At 48.9% G+C, this 14144-nt stretch overlaps 1 protein-coding gene across 3 annotated transcripts in view; it reads left to right on the top strand.

The window, feature by feature from the left end:
- The first annotated feature begins 1003 nt into the window (after positions 1-1003).
- ZFP64 (ZFP64 zinc finger protein) overlaps positions 1004-14144 on the top strand; it is an 86921-nt gene continuing 73780 nt past the window's right edge. For 2 of the 3 annotated variants that reach the window (XM_080813357.1, XM_080813355.1), the window contains exons 1-2: positions 1004-1407; positions 4995-5234. In XM_080813357.1, coding sequence (XP_080669483.1) covers positions 1362-1407; positions 4995-5234 — 286 coding nt within the window. In that variant the 5' untranslated portion in view covers positions 1004-1361. The remainder of the gene's footprint in view (positions 1408-4994; positions 5235-14144) is intronic. The other variant, XM_080813356.1, reaches the window with a different exon arrangement.

Here is a 14144-nt window from a genome sequence, read left to right on the forward strand (position 1 = left end):
TATTCAGGGAGCGCCTACTACGTGCCAGGCACTAGGCCGAGTAGCTGGGGATAGATAGATCAGTGAAGCAAAGAGATTTTTTTTTTTTTTAATCCCACTTTCTCGGGAACTTTTGAATGTGTGGGGGGCGGGGCGGGGGGGTGGGGACAGGTAATACACAAGTAAATTATCTATCGCTAGATAGATATACTCCAGGTACATAATGTTAAATGTAATAGGTTCTAAGAAGAAAGAAAAGGCAGACCAGAGAGAGACAGGGAGCTGCTGGGTGGGGGAGGAGGGAGCGTCAATATTAGAATGGACTAGCCAGCGCCGGCCTCGCCAAGACTGTGAGTGTGACTCTACCGAAGACAGCAGAGAGGCGGGCAGGTGAACACAGAGGGAACATTAGCGCAGGCGACTTAGGCTGGAGAGGGCTTGGTGCTGAAGCCGGAGTAAAGGAGAGAGCTGTAGGAGATGAGGTCGGCCAAGGGGACACAGATCAGAGAGGACGGTGTGGGCCAACAGCTGGGTCTCCAACTGCTGGAAACTTGGAAATGCTCGTTCTTGGGCCTCGCCCCAGACTTACTGAGTCCGAAACTCTGGGGCGGACCAGCCGTCTGTGTTCTAGCGAGCCCTCCCGGTGACAGTGCACGATAAAGTGGGCAGAACCCTGGCGCAGGGGGCCTTTGGCTATTGATCCTAGCTGTTGCTCTTAGGATCCACGTGATCACTGTCCCCTTTATTTCACTAGCCGGGCAGGGGACCCGCCCAGCGCTCTGCTGATTTGCCCGCCGCTGACGCTCAACTGGGGTTTCTCTCCCCAAGCCCGCCGCGCCCGGCGCACCCAACCCCCAACCGCAGCTCGACGCGGTCCCCTCTGCTAGAGCATCCCGGCGACCCGGGAGCGACGCCTTGGGGACCAGACGCCCAGGGCGGCAGGTGCAAAGGCGCCCGAGCCGGGGAGGCCAAACGCGTCCGCCACGACCGCAGGGGTGCGGGCCCGGCGCCGGCGGCCGCGGCCGGGGGAGGGGGCGCATCCCGAGCCGCCCGCGGCTGCCCAACCCGCCGGGACGTTTGCGCGCGGTCCAGATCCCGGGGGATTCCGCGGTCCCGGGCCGCGGGGCCGGGGCATCGGGATTGGCCCGCAGCTTCCCTCGGGAGCCGCGGAGGCAAAGCCAGGCTGGGGCGGCCGGGCCCGGCCAGCGCCCTCTAGGCAGCGGAAGTGGAGCTTGCTTTACATCCGTCCTCCCCGCCTGGCGGAGTTGGGAGAAGGAAGGCTGGGGGGTGTGGAAAAATAAAAGGAAAAGTCCCTGCACCATGTAGATCAGCGCCCCCCACCCTGGCACCCCGGCCGGCCGGGGACCTCCCAGTCTGTGGCCATGAACGCGAGCAGCGAGGGCGAAAGCTTCCCGGGCTCGGTGCAAAGTAAGTGCTTTTCCGGGCGCAGTGCGCGCTCCGGGGCCCAGTGCGCGCTCCGGGGCCCGGGCCCAAGCACGTCTGCGACGCAGCGAGCAGGCCCGGGGCCCCGAAATCGGGGTGACGGCCCCGAGCCGGCGTCTCGGGCACCGCGGCGGGCGCGCTGTGCAGGGGGCGCCGGAGTGGGCTTGGGATGGGGGCACCCAACCCACTGCAAGGCGGGGGGCGCTCTCCAGCCTCGCAAGACCCCTTGTAAGGGAACGGTGGGGGAGGGCATGCCGTTCAGACAATCGCCACCCCCTCGGGGCATTGCCCGCCCCCCCCCAGGCGGAGTTTGGGGGGATTTAGGGGTAACTGCCATTACGCCGATGGGAAAACTTCTGCCTCGGTGGCTCCAAATCCTTGAAGTCTGGGGATCCGAGGGTTTCAGGAGGTCTGGCGGGCTGGGCTTGCCGGCACACTGGAAAGCCTTTTACATATTAAAGGTGAGGATCTGAATGGGGAATGGGGCGGTGGTCGCTTTGAGTTTGGGATTCATTTTAATTTTCCTGATGGGGACAGCAGCCTTATTTAAGTACCTGATTTCGCCCGCGGCATTGTTTCCCAAAGTGTGGTCCAGAGACCGAGCGCAAACCAGCCACCTGAGAGCGGGAGCGCTTCTTTAAAAAAAGAAAAAAGAAAAAAGCTCCCTGGGCCCCACCCATTAGATGGGGTCGTGGGGGAGGGGATCTGTGGCCAGACCCCGAGCGGTTGGGTTGCAGAGTTTGAGAACGACCCCCTGCCCTGGCACAGGGCTTTGCAGGCACCTAGCACATCGTAAGCGCTTAGCTTGTTAGCTGTTGTGGAGACACTGCCTCCCAAACTTGGCTGGGTATTCCTTGCATAACTTGTGAAAAGCACAGATTTCTCTAAACAGCAGCCCTCCTCCACCCTACCTCCGTTAGGACTCAGTATCTCCCAAGTGGGGCACAGATATGTCCATGTTTAACACGCGGACACACGAACACACAAAACCCAATTGTTGTGATGCTGTTACAGGTTTGGAGACCGTAGTGGAGATAAAGGAATTCTTGTTGCTGTTGAGCTCCTACCTGTACCCAGTGTTTTCTATTTGGTCTGTTAATTCTCACTGCAAATGCAGGAGGTTAGGTATATTTTATCATTCCAAATTTTCAGAGGGGGATACTGTCACTTCTAATAGGGTATCTTAGTAATAACCCCACCAGGTATCATACAGGGGCATGGGGACCCCTGGGCTGGCCCTTTACAAGCACCATCTTATTTAATCCTCTTACCTATCCTATAGAACAGAAACTTCTACCCATTTTACAGATGAGAGAGACCAAGCCCAAGTCACTGTTTGTAAATTGTAATGTCAAGATTCTAAGGAAAGTCTAGGTCATTGTTTATGTGCTTGCCACACACTGGAGACTTTGTCATTAAAACCCTTTCATACTAGGCATCAATCTTGTTCGATCATTAAGGAATCCTCATCAATGCCAGTCACCTCATCTTCTGGTTCCTTGTTTTCCTGTTAGTCTCATGGGCATCTTAGCTGCAGGGAGGTCGTGTTCCAGAGGAATAGAAAAGGCTTCATTCCTTTCATCCATTGATTCGATGTATTTAAGTGCATAGGCGCTCTGCAAAATGGTTTAGAAAATATTATGACACAGGGCACCTGGGTGGCTCAGTGGGTTAAGCCTCTGCCTTCGGCTCAGGTCATGATCTCAGGGTCCTGGGATCAAGTCCTGCATCGGGCTCTCTTGCTCAGCGGGGAGCCTGCTTCCCCCCCCCCCTCTCTGCCTACTTGTGATCTATCTCTCTCTGTCAAATAAATAAATAAATAATATTAAAAGAAATTATTATGACACAGCCCAGACCAGCTCTCCTTAGCAAGTCAACCAAATTGCATTTCCACACAGAGACTTTTTTGTCAGCTCGACTTGGGGAAATTGAACATAATATAAATATTTATAAATTTTCAGAAAGTTATGATTCATATATACCAACCGTATATACACAAAGGTAGTTCTCATATGATTTAGATTTCAGGAAATTTAGAAATAATATAAAGACCTTATAAGTACTAAGATTATGATGCATAGATAACATGGAATAGTGTGTTATTAGATGATTATACATATTTTTAAAGATTTATTTATTTGAGAGAGGGAGAGAGAAAGAGAGAGAGAGTGGGGAGGGGACAGAGGAGGGAATCTCAGGCAGGCTCCCCGCTGAGCACGGAGCCCACCGCAGGGCTCCATCCAACCACCCATGACATGACCTGAGCCGAAACCAAGAGTTGGGCGCTTAACCTACTGAGCTACCCAGGCGCCTTTTAAATAATTATACTTATAAAAATGTTAGTGATCTAGCCACAATGCTTATGTGATATTATGTGGGGAGAAGACTAATTTTATAGTACATTATAATCTTAATTTTTAAGCATAAAGGAAATAAATGGAACAAAATAATTTGTAATATTCATGGTACACATAGGTGGAAAGATTGTGACTGATTTTCCCCCTGCTTCTTCTGTTCCAAATTTTCTGTTATAAACATGAGTTTCCTTATAATAAGGCAGGAAAATTTTTAAAAATAAAAATGAGGGTAGTCATATTAGAGACTTATTGATTGATTGTATTTAACCAACTTCTACATCACACTTTCTAATATAGTAACACAAGTATTAACTCTTGGCAGCATTACTATTGAGAAACAATGTCCCTATCAGTTAGGAATGAATTTTGGCTACAAGTAACCAACTGAACTATACCAGCCTAATGAGAAGTCTGACATTAGTTGATGCAGGGGATCAAGAGATCAGCGGCTGTAGTGATCTTAGCATTTTCCTCATAGTGAAAATAGGGTTGCAGAAGCTCCTGGCATCCATCTGCACTTAAGACCAAAAGAAGAGGGAACCAGTGCCATTCATGTCTGATCCCTTTTTATCATGAAAGGCCAAACTTCCCAGAAGTTCCCAAGCATGTAAGGGACCAAGATCATTTAGTAGTTCTCTTGGCAAGGTCCGGGGTGGGAAGCAGGTAAAAGCAGAGGGACTGATTTTCATAATGACTGGGGAATAAAACTACCTTTCATTGGGATGGGACATGGCTACTGGTCCTTCAAAGTACAAGCAGTCCTGCACATCAAAGAACTAACTTTTTTTTTTTTTTTTAAGATTTTATTTATTTATTTGTCAGAGAAAGAGAGCACAAGCAGGGGGAGCAGCAGGCAGAGGGAAAAACAGGCTCCCTGCTGAGCAAGGAGCCCGATGTGGGACTCGATCCCAGGACCCTGGGATCATGACCTGAGCTGAAGGTAGATGCTTAACTGACTGGACCACCCAGGCATCCCTTAAAGAACTTTCTTGCATAAAATGCCACTAGTGCCCCTGCGGGCAACAGTCACTTGGGTCTGGAAACATTGCTACTAAGGGAGAAGAGGGGAGTAGAATGGGCATCGGGCCAGCCACTAGCCATCTCTGCCACTGTGCCCTTTTTTCTACCATGAATCTGGTGGGTGTTATAATTTCAGGCTGTTTGAAATTTGTTAATTAATTAATTAACCTGTGGCTTTCCCTTTGTCCCATGGAGTCCCAGGTGGCACGACAGTGCTGGTTGAGCTCACTCCGGACATCCACATCTGTGGCATTTGCAAGCAGCAGTTTAACAACCTGGATGCCTTTGTAGCTCACAAGCAGAGTGGCTGCCAACTGACCAGCACGTCCGGGGCAGCCCCCAGCGCAGTCCAGTTTGTATCCGAAGAAACGGTGCCTGCCACCCAAACTCAGACCACCACCAGAACCATCACCTCCGAGACCCAGACGATCACAGGTACGGCTGCGACGGTGGGAGAGACTGTTAGAGTTGGCCCGGTTATGTCCCAAACACCTCCGTGGAACTTATTAAAAATATAGATTCCCAGGGTCCACCCTGTAGGGTTGCTGATTCATTATTTTTAACAAGCTCCGCTGGGAAGCCAGCTGCCCGGCCAGGTTTGGGAACTGCTGGGTGGAAACATTAACTGTTAGCAGTTATAGATGTTGTCATATGTTAAAACAGACAAAAAACAGATTTCTAAAACAAAAACCTGTATATATCAAGAAAAAAAAATACTTGCAGGAAATGCATGAAAAAAAAAGTAGTTATTTTGGGTGGTGGGAGTGTGGGTTTGATCTTAAAATTTGCATTATTTTTATAAAGGGACAAAACACTTGTTTGTTTTTTTCTTTGTTTTGTTTTTTAATTTACCAGTAGGTTTTGATGCCTCCCCACAACCCCCTCCCTTGCTGCCAGCTAGGAAAATAGAAAAGTTCATCCTAGTTCTTGGTTGTGTTCATTTACTCCACCAAAAATAAATTACAGATGGATCTAAAATTTAAATGTGCACAGTGAAACCATAAAATTGTAGAGTAAATATACACACACACAGACACACTCGCACTAACGTGACCTGTACTTACACCTCTAGGATCTGTCTCAAGGGACTAGACAGACAAGTTTAAATATGTGAAGTTGCCCATTTATGAAATAGATAGTGGAGGTGCTGCCAGATCCTGCAGGGAAACAAGAGAATGTATTCCGTAGCTAAAGGCATTCAGATTTTTAAATTAAAGTATATGGGACTTCTGGTTGACTCAGTTGGTGGAACATGTCACTCTTGATCTCAAGGTTGTGAGTTTGAACCCCACATTGGGTGTAGAGATTACTTAAAAATAAAGTTTTTAAAAAATAATTATATATATATGTATATATCAATATTATGCCTACCAAAAGACAAGCTGGAGCCCTCTGGGAAAAGAAAAAACATCAGGTATGTGGCTACAAATAAAGTTACAATTTTCCCAAAGTAAAAACAATGTATAAAACTAAAGACCAACAACTTGGGGGGGAAAAAAACCAAACTGCAGCACAGATGACTAAGGTTTAATGTCCTTCATATATAAAGAACTCCTAAAATCAATAAGAGTAGAGAAAAAGAAGCAAATGAAAATGTCAGTAAAGGGCAGCAGATAATATACAAGAGACCACTGAACATAGAAGGATGCTCTGTCACCTTAGTAATTAAATTAATGTGAGTCAAAAGAAAGGCTGGAACAGGATACTGCTTTCATTTTCTGGGGATGTAAATTCATATAACTTGGGCAATTTTGTGATGTCTTTTAAATTTAACATCTTAAATTTAAAATCTTCCAAATTTTAGGGGCGCCTGGGTGGCTCAGTGGGTTAAGCCGCTGTCTTCGGCTCAGGTCATGATCTCAGGGTCCTGGGATCGAGTCCCGCATCGGGCTCTCTGCTCAGCAGGGAGCCTGCTTCCCTTCCTCTTTCTCTGGCTGCCTCTCTGCCTCCTTGTGATCTCTCTCTGTCAAATAAATAAATAAAATCTTTAAAAAATAAAATAAAATAAAATCTTCCAAATTTTAAAATGTACATAAACACATTTACCTAGTAAGTGCACTTATCCCCTAAAGTTTCATACACAGATATATAAGGGTGTTCATTTACCATATAGACTATAAAGAAAGTGGTACCTTTGTATGTATACATCAAGAGAAAAATCAGATAAATAAACATCAGAGATTCGGACAGTGAAATATGACTTAACCTTGAAAAGGGGAGCTAGAGCTTTGTAGAGACACAGAAAGATTCTCGGGGGGAAGTGTAAAAACACGCATATGGATGCATACATAGTATTATATTCAAGGCAAGCTTCTAGAACAGGAATGAGGCAGGTAATGTTAATGAAAGAAGCAAGCTGTGTGAAAGGTAACGGGGGCTGGTGGCGACTGTGGTAGAGTAGGTATATATGACTCATCTGAGTCATATATATGACTCATCTGAAGGGACAGCTGCCCTTTGGATCCGGTCAGTTAGATATTTGGGTTTTTCAGAGAGGCTGAAAAATGTAAAATTTCCGAAATTTTAAAACTTTGTTGGCCAAACGAAATACATCGATACGCTTGACTGAGCCCACAGGCTTTTTCTCGACTCTTCTCCAACAGTGTTTAGCAGTTAGTTCATCTGGATCGGGGGGTGAAAGAACATGGGGGCGGGAGGGGGCACCAACTTTCACCTCCTTGATTTTGTATTGGTGTGGTGGTTGGATTTTTTTGCCAATAAGCAAAGTTTGGGGGTTGTCTCCTTAATGCATCCAAAATAATGTTTCTCCTGAGTCTTTAAAACACTGAACTTAATTACCTGATCACCTCACAAGCCTTAAGAAAAGCACCTTGAGGTTGTCGCACTTTATCCCAAGTTTATCTTAATTATCATCCCAGAGGAAGTCACCCAAAGGAAGCTACAGGTGGGAGAAGACCACAAGTTCAAGACAGTCCCGGGACTTAGGCATTTTGGCTTTTACCCTTGTGGTCTTCTCCGTGTTCACCGTCCTCAGAATCAAACTCCCAGTAACCCTGCACATGGGGTATGAAACCTATAAAACGTCAGGAGGCGTCAAGGCCCACACTTTATTTTTGGCCATTGCACCTTTCCAGGTTCTGAGGCTTTGTTTATGCTGTTCCCTCTGCCCGAAATACTTTTCCCGACAGAGGATCTTGTTTCATCTCAGGACACTCCCCTTCACTCTGTACGGCAGCAGCCAAGATGAAGTTCTCTCTTTTCCAAATGAGCCACATTTCTTTGCCTCAGGGCCAGAGTATGCGTTGTACCCCCTGCCTGAAACTGACTCTTGGGCATACGTCCAAGCTGAGCTTAAAGGCATCTCGTCAGACACCCCTTCCCTGTTTCCCCCGGACCAGATTAGGTCCCTGTCATTAAACCATCCCTGAGCCGTAAGCGCCGTGAGTTCAGGGGCTGCCCTCCTCCTGCCCACCGCTGGATCCCCAGCACCGGTCCTTGCTGGGAGAATGAGCGGCTGCCCCAATCTCTCATCCATCGGTAAAGCTGACCCCACACCCATGTACTGGCTCCTCCTTCTGTCCTAGGTCTTTACTCAAAGACTCTCACCCTCCCCTTGGCATTTCCACTGCCCTGTGCCCACTCACTGGGGGCATCCCTGGGTTTCACTGGCCACCCTGTTCACTCAGGCCGGGCCTGGAGACCTCGGTGCGCCTAGCTCACGGCGGCAGCCCTGGCACGGTGGTGCGGGGAGCTACACGGTCCAGAGACAGGCTGCTGGGCCTGCATCCCTGCCTGCCCCCCTCCACCCCAGACTGCGGGCAAGTCGCCCTCTGCTCTCTTCTTAATAGTTCCCATCTGTAGAAAGGGGTTCGAGTGGCACCTAATACTATTAGGTAATAGAATTAGGTGCCTATTACCTAAGTCATTGTGTTATTGGAGGACTCTGTAGTAATCCACATAAACGGTCTGGGATGGAATAATTGGGCTCAGTAAACAACCGCTTTTATTAACGTCGAGATTAATGAACAGGTGGTGAGATTTGCAGTCTGTTCCGTCTCTGGCTGACTCAGCGGCTCTTCCTCCTCGTTCCAGCCTCTCTGCCTCAAAACAAGCAGAAGCCTGCTTTTCCCCCCCACTTTCACACTGTTTTCAGGGCCCAACTCCCCACCTGCACGGGCTTCAGTGCTCCCCACAGGGGCTGTTCCCCGCCCACCTGTGGACCCAGATCCCCTGAGAGCTTGTTAAAGATGCTGGGGCCCAGGCTCAGCTTTGTCGAAGCTCTGGGGCTGAGGCTCAGGCATCTGTTCTTTGTTTTTTTTTAAGATTTTATTTATTTGACAGAGAGACTCAGCGGAAGAGGGAACACGGGCAGGGGGAGCAGGAGAGGGAAAAGCAGGCTACCCGCCGAGCGGGGAGCCCGATGCAGGGCTCGATCTCAGCACCCTGGGATCATGACCAGAGCCGAAGGCAGACGCTTAACGAGTGAGCCACCCAGGCATCTGTGTTTCTAACAAGCTCCTCAGGGAATCCAAGTCCCAGCCAGCGTGGAGAATCTCTCACTGCCCAAGGCCAGAGTGGGACCCCCGACACTAACAGATTTCTCCAGATAGTCTCACCCAGACATTGCCCAAACTTGTCTGTGCCTCTCGGGCTGTGATTAAAGCCAAACCCTTCCTCACTCCGCTCATCTCTGTCCCCCATCACTGTCTGGTAAAAGTAAGTAATTAAATTACTTTAATTTACATTTAAGTAAAATGTATTCGCTGCCTGTTAACCTTGAAAGCTGCCTTTTGTTTGGCACTTGGTTTAAGAACTTTCTTACAGGTTCTGTAACATTGGATATTGATGCGGGTGGAAACAATTAGCCTCCCACTTGCATTTTCTAAGTTCTGCAAACCTTGAGGCATAGGAGTTAGGCCCCTGAGTTGGCATCTTGGCCACATAGGGACTTAGGAGCCTCATGACTGTGGCCAATTACAAGAGCTCCTGGTGTCTCATCTTTCAAGAGGGGACAAGATAAATGGAAAGACCACAGGGCTTGGTAGTTGAAGGGTCTAGGCCCGGTTACCTGAGCTGAGTTCCCAGCGGCAGCACTTGCTGACAAGGTAGCTAACCTTGGGCACGTAACAGGATCTCAGTGTCTGCTGCTCGAATTGATCTCTTGACCCAGAAGGGTCTTTCTCTTCCCTTCTGGTTAATTCCTACTCATTTGGTCCCGAGCTAAAAGTCACCTCCACCTAGAAGCTAGCCATGATTTCTCCTCTCCCTCCCTCCCACCGAGGTTAGGTGTTTCACCACTCCCCCCCCACCCCACCCCAGCATTTATTTATCTCACTTGTTATTAACCAGTCATTTGATGACACGCAATCTTTAGTTGACTAGAGATATGGATTCAGATGCTGTCAGAGGCCAGGCAGCAGCAGTGACTGCGGCAACATATACGCCCGCCATGGAGAATGGGAGGGCCTGTGGACACCCACCCGCGAAAGGAAAGCAGCCCGACAGCCAAGAACCATCAGCAGCTGCGTCTTGATGGGACCAGGAGCTGGCTGGCTCTCACAGGCAGGCCGTGCTGTTCTCCTGGTGAACAAACAGTTCACAGAACGTCAGCATGAGCTGGGAACCGTGGTGGAACCCCTCCTCCTGTCTAAGCCACAAGATACCAAACATCCCCTCCCCCACTGATCTGAGTGACAGTTGCTTCTCTCCCTATGCCAGATGCGCCTTCTCTGCTCAGTATTCAGATACCAAACCCTAGGGTCTTCCCCACTTCCTGACAGCTCCCAGGCCGCCCTCCACCCTCCCTGCACCTCCCTAACGTGAATCCCCAACCAGGAGTGAGACCTCTGTAGCAGCCCCGTCACGGAGATACCGTGTGACATGGTCTGAGGTTTCCCTTGTGCCACTGAGCCACAGACTTCAGCCACAGCCCTGTCCCTGGTGGTCTCTAGCCAGAGGACGTTGACCTGGGCAGACCCAGCCACCTCGTTGATTTTGAAAACCTTGAAAGAGAATCTGAAGGCTCAGTTTGGCCTGTGGGCCCCAGATGAATGGTTTGATTTCTAGTTTACTGGACTGTAAACCTCCCCGCCAGCAGGGACCTAATCCACCTTGTTTTCCGGCCCTCCCCCACCCCCAGCACTGGGCCTGGGACACCATAGACACTCGATAAACCAGTTAATGCAATGAGCTTAGGAAAGGGCAGCTGGGAGCATGAAATTAAATGAGCGTGCATGTGGCCTGTGGCGTGGGGTCGGCCCCATCAGGAGGGTCCAGCGAAGACAGCGTTGGGACTGTTGTGTGCCAGATGCTGGAACCAAGGCAGCGGGGATGCTCGCCCTTGGAGAATTCCAAGCCCATGGGGGAGGAGAATTTGGTGGCAAGAGCTGCAAGCCCAGCCATCTGTGACAAGCATAGCCTTGTGCAGAGGGTTAATGGAGTAGACTGGTCCCAGTGGGGAAAGCCAGAGGGCAGATTGTGAGTGAGATCAAAGGTATACTTACTTGACCTTGAAAGACTCCCTGGCCTTTGGGAGGAAGATGGTGGGAAGGGGGCATTTCCTAATGGTGGTTGAGAAGTGGGGATGCTCAGGGTAAGATCCGATAACAGTGGCTAGAGATGACGAAGATGACAAAGAGTATGTGGGTAGGAGCCATGCTTCAGCTCTGGCCTTCGTTCCAAAGGGGCTGGGGAGCCACCGAAGGTTGTTGAGCAGGTGAGCACTTGAGTAAGTCAAACTGATGATTGGCTTGGAGGACCTGACCGTAGGAGTAACAGCCGACTCTGATGTACTGCGTATTTGCCATCTCTTTCCTCAGCGCTCCGTATGAACCACAAGTCAGGTGTTAAGAATTATTATCCCCATTTTACCAATAACCAACTCGGGCACAAAAGGGTGAAAAGCTTGTCCAAGATGCCAGAGGCAGAAAGTAGCAAATCTGAGCTTCTTGGGGGCAGAATCTTTGCTCTTGACCAGCCCTCGGAAGAGTCTTCGTGACTGTTTCTCAAACTGGTTCATGCCTCAGAACCGCCCCCGACCCAAAGCTCTGGTGAACCGCGCAGATACCCAGAACCCCCTCCCCTTGGGGTAACATCTCCGTGGCTCTGAGCGGGATCCGGAATTCAAGGCAGCCAGTGAGGGCCTGGTTTGAAGTACTGAATCGAGTCTGCGTTATAAAGAGATCCCCAGGGGCGCCTGGGTGGCTCCGTGGGTTAAAGTCTCTGCCTTTGGCTCAGGTCATGATCCCAGGGTCTTGGGATCGAGCCCCGCATTGGGCTCTCTGCTCGGCAGGGAGCCTGCTTCCTCCTCACTCTCTGCCTGTCTCTCTGCCTACTTGTGATCTCTGTCTGTCAAATCAATCAATCAATCAATCAATCAATCCCCAGATGGATCTCAAGATCCTAAGAAGTCTGTCTGCCTAACTGCCCCCAAGCTTAATGCTGTGCCCCGCCAAACCCCACCCAAGGAAAATTCACTCCAAAGCACAGTATCTTAGTCCCAATTCCTACCTTCAGGGCAAGCAGTTCCGATTGGCTAGGCTCCTGTCAGGTATCTGCTGCTGGGCCAATCAGCTGTGGCAGAGAGAGGGCGTGGAGTCAGGGATGGGAGCCTGGAGGAGGGCTCACCCCGGGGTTGCTCTTGGCCGGTGGGGTCCCTGTGCACCACGTGTGTGAAAACCCTTTTCTCTCAGGAGATGAATTCTGAGTTTGCAGTTGGATCCAGGACCCTAAATGTGAATCCTGAGCCCAGTCAACGTAGGGAGAAAAGAGCCATAGACTTGAATATATGACAGTGTAGTAATACCCTTCATCTGTAAAGCTCATGTACAAGTCAACGAGAAAAAAAGTGAAATTCAATAGGAAAGAAAAAAAGGAGGAGCTAATAGCATAAACAGGGAGTTCAGTGTAGAAGGAATGGCGATGGATAAAAAATATTGAAAGGGATTCATCCTCACCAATTATAAAGGAAATGCACCTGAAACTAACCTGATCTCATTTTGTCCTGTCATGTATCTTATAATTATTTATCAGCAAGCAATGAAATAACCATACCATTCTGACCAGTTCTTCAACTTTTAGAAGAATGTATCCAAAGAACCTAGAAGTCAGTTAAAAAATCGGGGTAGGTGTTATTTATAAAAGTAGCACTTAGAAACCAGCTCAGTGTCAAAGACGGGGGCACAGATGAAGGAATAGTATGTGGCCCTTTGAAATTGTGTTTTGGATGAATGACAGGGTGGCAAATGGCTTCAAATGGTGAAATTTTTTAACAAAAAAAGACTATAAATGATTTAAGCCACAATGCCAGTTTTATACTTTTAAAAATCTCCATACAAAGAAATGTCTTAGCCATTAGGTTGATCATTAATTCACAAAGGTCCTTTAAGCCCCTGTCCTTTGTCAAGTTCTGCGTTAGGTGCTGGGAGACAGTGATGGAAAGGACAGGCGTGTCCTCAGGTGGTTCATCCAACCAAAGGGAGGAGGATGGCCATTAAGTAATTTCCCAAGTAGTTATTTGATCACAGTAGAGATAAGTGCTTTAGAGAAAACATACAGTATATAATGAGCGCATAATGAAGGGGTGTGTATCGTCACGTGATATATTGCCTTGGCCGCTCTGGGCAGCTTTTCTTTTCTGCTCTACACTTATTCTATACCCCCTAGATTTTCTACAGTTAGTGTTTCCTTTTATTTAAAAAAATACATAGGTAGGTAGGTAGATAGATAGATATGTATATCTATATATATAATGGCACCTGGCTGGCTCAATCTGAAGAACATGTGACTCTTCATCTCTTGATCTCAGGGTTGTGAGTTCGAGCCCCACCTTGGGTGTAGAGATGACTTAAAAATAAAATCTTAAAGATATATATATACAGTTTTTAATATAAAAAGAAAGGGAAACAAAGTGGAGTTTTTCAACGGAAGAAGAGAAGCAGACTGGGCTGGGAGATGTGATGACCGCCTTCAGCGATCCGAAGGACCGCTTTGGGGAAAGGAGCCATACCGCCGGTCCGCGTGAGCCCGGCGGGTTCACACACCGATGGGTACGACCTCAGAGAGAAAGATTTTGGTTCTCTGAGACACTCATACAACAGTCTTACATTTTAAGCAGCATCATAACCGTGTCGCTGGACCCCTGAGGGGCTCCTGCTCCAGACCAGGACTCACTGCGACACCCGGACGTGCAACACAGCAAGGGAAATCCCCAGGAGGCAAAGAAACAGAGCGAAAGCCCACAGCAGGTGTGTGAGGCCGTGAGCTCCTGGAGGGCATAGGGGGCTGATCTCACTAAACGTGGGGCCTCACATTTGCAGCCACACCGGAGGAGAAGGTGAGGCTCTGAGCTCTTGCAAAGAGTTGGCCTCAGGTCAGTGGGACTCA

Source organism: Martes martes (assembly GCF_963455335.1).
Source record: "Martes martes genome assembly, chromosome: 9".
NCBI lineage: Eukaryota > Metazoa > Chordata > Mammalia > Carnivora > Mustelidae > Martes > Martes martes.